The following is a 7693-nucleotide window of genomic DNA, read 5'->3' on the forward strand; positions in this document are numbered from 1 at the left end:
CTTTTCGAACTCGTACAATTAATAATTCTAGATCATATCGTGGTAACCAGAGGGGAACTTATGGGCTTAGTGTTAGCCGCGGTCACAGTAATCGATGGAATAGGATAAACCACAACAACAACACAAATTTCAATAACACTAACGGAAGACAAAGTCAAATATTTCCGAGCAACAGGAACAACAACAGCCATAGCAATACTTCACGACATACCAATTGTAAAAAGTTTGTCGGTTTTCAAAAAATAAACACTAAGCCGAAGACTATATCTGATTTAGATTTTATTGAAAGAATTCTTGCCAGTACAAAGTAAACAATACGTATATACATAGCTAGGTTAGCTGCAAAGTATTTGTTTCTTACGTCAGACGAAGCCAGGGATGATAAAACTAACCGAGCAGGGTCGGACTTCGAACATTCCGCCCACCTTCGCCGGATTTGTCGGCGAAATTTTTATAGTGCGCCGCCCACCGTCTTGAGCGCGGCCTGAGTGGTTCCTTCCTGTGAATCCATCGGGTCAATCTCGATGGGTAGAACCGAGATCTTTGATAGAGGTCTTTTGATAAGACTGGTTTGCGTTCTTATAGTAACCACGCGAACTAATCCGTCTTCTCCAGCGTGAGCATCGATTATACGACCAAGAATCCAGCACTTGGGTGGCAACCGTTCGTCTCGTACTAAAACGAGTTGGCCGCAGACAATATTTGGTTGTTGCGTGCGCCATTTATTTCGCGTTTGAAGTTGATGCAAATACTCGCAGGACCAACGATGCCAAAAGTTTTGGTGCATCTGCTTCAGCAACTTCCATCGCTTCAATAAGCCAACCGCTTCGCCAAGGATGTACTGTTCTGGGAGTGACGTCAATGCTCTTCCGATCAGAAAATGGCCCGGTGTAAGCGCTGATAAGTCCTGAGGGTCATCGGACAGTGCAGAAATCGGTCGCGAGTTCAAACACGCCACCTGTTTCAACACGGTATAAAATTCTTCAAATGTTAAGGTCGTAGTATGAATTATCCGCCGAAGGTGGTGTTTCATACTCTTGACGCCTGCCTCCCAGATACCGCCAAAATTTGGAGAACCGGGGGGTATGAAGAGCCATGTCAGGCCGATTGTAGAGCCGTAACTAGTGGCAGCTCGTTGCTGAGCTTTGAACGCACGTACCTCTTCTTGAATTAGAGCATTGGCTCCAATGAATGTTGTCCCATGGTCACTATATAAATCAGAGCCAAGTCCACGTACCGATACGTATCGTGTCAGCGCTGCAAGAAACGCTTCCGTCGTCATATCGCTGACGAGCTCGAGATGTACTGCTCTTGTGGCCAAGCACACAAAGAGTGCCACGTAGCCTTTGAAGCTACGGTGGCCTCGACCTTTGGTTGTTCTTATGTTGAAGGGGCCCGCAAAATCCACGCCACTGTGCATGAACGGCGGTGACNAAAACTGCTGATGAACGTACTGGAGTGTGGCTTGGGTGCCACCATGAAGGGGGCGCTGGTGAGCTTGTCTAATGACCAACATGGTGAGATGATTATCCTTTGGTAGGATGACAGGGTGTCGCTCTGAGAATGGAATATTTGCGTTCCTTAAGCGACCGCCGACGCACAACATCCCATTTTTGTCTAACATGGGATTTAGCTTCAACAGTTTGCTCCTCTTGTTGACTGCTTTAGTATCATTGAGAGCTGCGATGTCGCTCTTGAACGTGATAGCTTGTATGCGCTTGATCCAAAATTTCATGGCAGCCTCGCGCTCGCTCCACAAACACATTATGCCAGTGTCATGGGCCATACCTCGCGAGGCCCGTATGAACCGGAAACATCAAGCAGTGATTACTTAAAGTCTTTCAAGCGTCGAATAGTTTTCCAGGATGAACCAATCAGAAGGAATGATGCGTGCCGTTGTAGCTTGCACAGGTTTGGATTCGGAGAGCTTTTCTGGTGCCTTTAGCAAAGGCTGTGGCCAGCTGGTTTCTGGTTGGCTAAGCCAGGAGGGCCCATGCCACCATAGGTGATGATCTACAAGCTGCGCCATGGTCAGTCCTCGTGAGGCACAATCAGCAGGATTGTCGGCCGTGTTAACATAACGCCAGTCGCTTACAGTAGTCACCTCTTGTATCTGGCTAACACGATTCGACACGAACTCTTTTAGCGCTCCTGGATCGGATCGTATCCACCATATTGTAGTCGTAGAGTCTGACCACATATAAGTAGATATAGAGGATAGGTTAAGCGTATCTCTTACCTTATTCATCAGACGAGCAGCAAGTAAGGCTGCACATAGCTCGAGCCGTGGTACTGTAACTTTCTTTAACGGTGCCACTCGTGTCCTCGACATCAATAGGTGAATGTGGACGGATGATTGAGCGACAACCTTTAAGTACACTACAGCGGCGTATGCGTGCGTAGATGCATCTGCAAAGGTATGGAGCTCATAGGTTTCATTTTGCTGGGATGTATTAAGCCAGCGTGATATGCGTACTTCTGGAACTGTCTTAAGCTCGTTGCGAAAAGATATCCATTTCGTCTGCAAGTCTTCCGGCAGATTGTCATTCCAATCTAGGCCTGTTAACCACAATTTTTGAATAAACATTTTCCCACGAATAATTACAGGCGCCAGGAACCCAAGTGGGTCGAACAGCTTAGCCTCGTCAGACAGCAGTGGTCGCTTTGTAAATGTGGTTACCGTGCAATCAAGCTTTAGTGCGTAGGTCAAGCAATCGTCTTTGGTAGCCCAGACGAGTCCTAAGTTGTTGTACTCTCCCTCTAGCTGAAACTCCCGTGAAGATTTAGTTTCAAGATCAACAGGATCAATGGTTTTCAGCACAGCGCGTGAGTTGGAATTCCACTTTCGAAGGGCGAAGCCACCTGCGCGGAGAAGGCCTTGCAGTTCTCGACGTCGTCTGGAAGCATCCTCGACATTGTCTGCCCCCGTTAGAACATCATCCACGCAGAACCCATCAAGCAAGATCTGAGCAGCGTCAGGAAAGTTACAGCGTTCGTCAGCAGATAGAGTGTGCAATACTTTAATTGCCAGGTATGGCGCGCAACTGGTACCACAAGTGACAGTTTTTAATCTGAAATGTGTTGGCTCTCGGTGCGAGTTAGGTCGCCAAACAATACGCTGCAAATCAGTATCTCTCTCGTCCACCAAGATCTGACGGTACATCTTGGCGATATCTCCAGTGAGCGCAATTCGGTATCGACGCCAATTTAGTACAACAGCAGTCAGGTCGTTCTGTAACTTAGGACCAGAGTATAAGCAATCATTAAGAGACTTACCACTGTTGCATCGTCTTGAAGCGTTGAAGACGACCCTTAATTTCGTTGTGCTTCTGGATGTTTTCCAGACGCCATGGTGGGAGAGATAACAGATGGGCGTTGAACATTCTTCTTCTTTAGTGATGCTGACCATATGTTGCAATGATGCGTACTCGTTGATAAATTCTTCGTACATATCTCGCATGACCGGATCTCGAGATAAACGTCGACGAAGATGATCGAGGAGAACAATCGCATCATGGTGCGTAGAGGCTAATTGCGTTAGATCAGAATCCGGTTTGACTGGTAGCCGCACAATATAACGACCGTCTGCAGCTCGCCGCGTAGTGCGGTTGAAGTAATTCTCGACGAATCGATCATCTTGCGTTAGTGCGGGCGTTGAATTAAGCTCTTCCAACTCCCAGAAGCTGCGAAGCGTTCGGTCGAGATCGAGTTGAGTGTGATAGCAGTCGATCACATCCCGTGTCGTTACGAAAGATTGATTAGCAGAACTGCCGAAAATTACCCAACCCAACCGTGTACTTTGGCCAATCAAAAGACTAGTTTTGCTACGCTGTATTCCGCTTAACAGAAGAGCAGCATAATCGGCAGCATTTAAGATGACATCAATCGGTTGCGGTACGTTCCAGGTGGGATCAGCAAGGTCTAACTCACTAAAGTGTTGAACATCGTTCGGTGCAATAGCTACCGTCGGGGTTCGGTTTCCAACTCGAGGCAGCACTAGAGCGATGCATGCAAGCTCGAAGTCGGATTTCAATGAACGTAGATTAAACGTTACTAGCCCCTTTGCTGTAGCCACTCTATCACCGTTAGCACCATTAATAGGTATCTTTACATTAGACTTCACCAAGTGTAACAAGTTGACTGCGGATTCGCTGATGAACGTTGCTTCTGCCCCGCTGTCCAGTAAAGCTCGTAAAACGACCTTGTGTCCGGACTTTGACTTAACCTCAATCAGGGCTGTGCCGATCAGTACCGGCGGCAGCATATTAGGGTCTTGCCTTGTTGTGACTGCGTTATGAGAGGATGCAGCCTGTTTGCTCGTACTAGTCGCGTTGAAAGCAAAGTAGTCGTGCAGCATTGTGTGGTGCTTAGCTTGACACGTCTTGCAACGGCGCTCGGAAGAACAAGCTGCTTGCTGGTGGCCGATGTGCAAACAGTTTAGGCACAGCTTAGCTTGTAGTGCGTAGTCATACCGTTCGTGCGGCGATTTATTGCGAAAAGCTTCGCAAAACATTATAATATGCTTACCGGAGCAGTTGGGACAGCGCCCAGATGTGGTATGATACCCAGAAACAGCAGAGGTGGTGCCTAACTTCTTTGGAGTATGCTCCTTTACGAAGGGCTTCGGCTCGGTGTAGCTTTGGACTATTTCCAAGGATTGTGTTCTACTGGTAAGAAACTCCTGCAGCTCCTTAAAAGTTGGAATATCGTCGTTCGACTTTAGGGAGAGCTCCCATGCTTTGCGAGTGGTGGCATCCAACTTGTGAGTAATAGTGAACACCAGCCAATCATCCCAATGCTCGATTGGCCGGCCCAAATGCTGCAGCGCACGTATAGACGACGTCACGCCATCAAGTAATGACCTCAGCGCAGAGGCAGATTCTTTCGGAGCACAAGGAAGTTTGCTAATCGCTGCTACATGAGCATTGATTATTATCCGTTTGTTCTCGTACTTGGATTGAAGTAGCTCCCACGCAACCTGGAAGTTAGCATCTGTCGTAGTGACGTTATCAAGCGCATTTTTTGCCTCTCCAGTAAGGCTATCCTTTAAGTATTGCAAGCGCTGTGTATTTGTGAGGGATGCGTTAGACGTAACAATGGAGATGAACCAATCTTTAAACGGGAACCAGTGTAGGAAGTTACCATCGAATGGTGGAATTCGAATGCGTGGTAGTGATTGATTTACCGCCTGTGTTGGTACGAAGGACTGCGACATCGATGTATCAGTGACCGAATTCGTGCTGTCCAATAGATCGTGTAGTTCGCCCATGGTCTCGGCATAGACGCACTCCACTGCCTCGAAGTCAATAGATGTCGCAATGCCAGCTGCCTCCATTTCTTCAGGAGTGCACTCACTAACAACCTGGTCATGAAGACACACGAATTTTGCCCAATATTGCCCCAGAAGCTCCTTTCTCGCTTGCAAAAAGCCCTTTGTTTGCTTTGCTTTTGCGGTTTTGCGGGTATTTATTGCGAAATTTAAAATTGCCGTCTTGTTTGACTGCAGCTGCTTAACCTTCCTATCCATGTCTAATACCACCGTAGTGCGTTGTACGGCAATGATGTCTGCGAACGCTGCTGCAAATTAATTTCAGCAGCACGACGTTAAAGTGAGGTTATGTTGTAGGAGTCCCACCACACGTGCGTGCGGAGCAGATTCCGAAACTCGTTTTTTATGCGCAAACGCTGCCAATAACTTTTGCAGCGGAGTATCCAAAGCCGTGGATTCCCCGCAAGGGATGCCAAAATGTAAAAAGTTTGTCGGTTTTCAAAAAATAAACACTAAGCCGAAGACTATATCTGATTTAGATTTTATTGAAAGAATTCTTCCTAGTACAAAGTAAACAATATGTATATACATAGCTAGGTTAGCTGCAAAGTATATGCTTCTTACGTCAGACGAAGCCAGGGATGGTAAAACTAACCGAGCAGGGTCGCATTTTCTCGGACTTCGAACACCAATAATGGCAGGCATTCAAATGTCCGCACTTTAAACGCGCAAGCCCCTCAGGAGGGAACACTGGGGGAGGAAAATGAATAAATGCGATTGTTAAACATAGCAAAAAATCCATATATTGTCTAAATTTAAACTACGCAGATTTTATAGAGCTAAGATGCACCGATTCCTACAAATGGTGTACATTCCTAGTCGACACACAAGCAGACATCTCTTTGATTAAATTGTCTTCCATAAATAAGAATAGGCGAATTGACACCAACGGTATAATAAACATAGCAGGTGTTACAACGGGGTCAGTTTCGACAATCGGGAAAATAAGAACGAATTTAACAACATCAAATAAATTTAAAAAAAAAACATTATATATCGTGCCGGACAATTTTAATATTCTATCAGATGCTATTCTTGACAAAGGATTTTCTCAAATCGTATAAATGCAACATAAATTATGCGAACGGTCACCTTTCATTTAAGTTGAGCACCAACAAATTGGACATTCCAAGTTTACATGGTACAAAGAGCGATACGTGCGTCATACCACCCAGGTGCGAGGTATCGTTAACTTAGGGAAACCAAACCAAGAGCTATTCATAGAATCGCAAGAAATTCGCCACGGCGTTTTCACGGCAAAGTGTATCGTCAACAGTAATAATCCGATTTTAAAAATTATGAACACAACATGTTAAGTCATTACTATGTATACTCGGCAGCATAAACGGCAGCAGATTTAAAGCGCAACTTTACTCAAACAACAAATATCTAGTACTGAAAAAGAAAAGTTATTAAACTTAGGGCCGTTTTCTAATGTACGCAGTAAAGTTGCCTTTACTAACAGGGCAGATAAAATGTTCCTCACTTATCTTACCTGTAAAAATAAATTTGTTATTCCGTAGGGTGAAACCTCACTACATTTCCGAGAGTGAAACTTCACTACATTCGTCATAAAATTCCAACGGTTGGCAATGCAACATACGCAAATATAGAGAAAGAACAACTGTTAGCAAAAACCAAAACCTTGGTTGAAATATCTAATATATCTAACTCATGAACCAAAACCAAACCAGGATTTAAAGTTAGGTACAAATTTTAAAGGTTGCAACGGGTAAGCAACAATTTATCGATTCGAGAAATTAATGCGCTGATGAGAAAACGAAAACTCGTATATCGAGGCGATAAAGTGGCCGGTAATCTAAAGGTTAGATGAGGAAACGGCCCTTATGCCTTCAATACGCCGATATATTTGCATTAACAGACGATGCCATGACAATTAATAATTTCTATGAGCAGAGAGTTTTAATTGCTGTTAAGGGCAAATATGTCTCAACGTTAGTTCATCATCAAAATATAGACTCTATCCTCGACCAGCAATGCGTAAATGTGCGGAGTTCTTCTGATCAAATTTTCATATGTGCTTCATATATTCCACCGAATAGTTACGATGCGATATATTCATCTCATGTTGATAACGTAATTTCTCTATGTTCTGAAATCGCAGATCATAATTTATGCGTTCTCGGAGATTTTAATTTAAGCAATATTAGTTGGCGTTAGTTAAAGAATTTCTTTTCTTTAACTCCAGTGAATGTTTCTAATGATTGTGAACTTTATGTTACTGATAGCTTTTTAGGTATTGGACTATTACAAATTAGCGGTTATTTTAATAAGCTTAATCGTCTTTTAGATTTAATCTTTTTAAGCAATAATTTGAACTACCAATTTTCTGAATGTAGTTCC

General features: G+C 44.4%; 1 protein-coding gene across 1 annotated transcript; it reads right to left on the minus strand.

The window, feature by feature from the left end:
* Positions 1 to 1831: 1831 nt before the first annotated feature.
* On the minus strand, positions 1832 to 5335 carry LOC108368674 (uncharacterized). The gene has a single exon (XM_017623562.1). It carries the CDS (start codon positions 5333 to 5335, stop codon positions 1832 to 1834), a length of 3504 nt encoding a protein of 1167 aa, XP_017479051.1.
* Between the last annotated feature and the right edge of the window lie 2358 nt (positions 5336 to 7693).

Source organism: Rhagoletis zephyria, unplaced genomic scaffold (assembly GCF_001687245.7).
Source record: "Rhagoletis zephyria isolate East Lansing unplaced genomic scaffold, Rhagoletis_zephyria_1.1 Rzeph_scaffold_03248, whole genome shotgun sequence".
NCBI classification, from domain to species: Eukaryota; Metazoa; Arthropoda; class Insecta; order Diptera; family Tephritidae; genus Rhagoletis; species Rhagoletis zephyria.

Coding starts and splice junctions, on each gene's coding strand:
- LOC108368674 (XM_017623562.1), bottom strand. CDS start 5,335: ATGGAGGCAGCTGGCATTGCGACATCTATTGACTTCGAGGCAGTGGAG.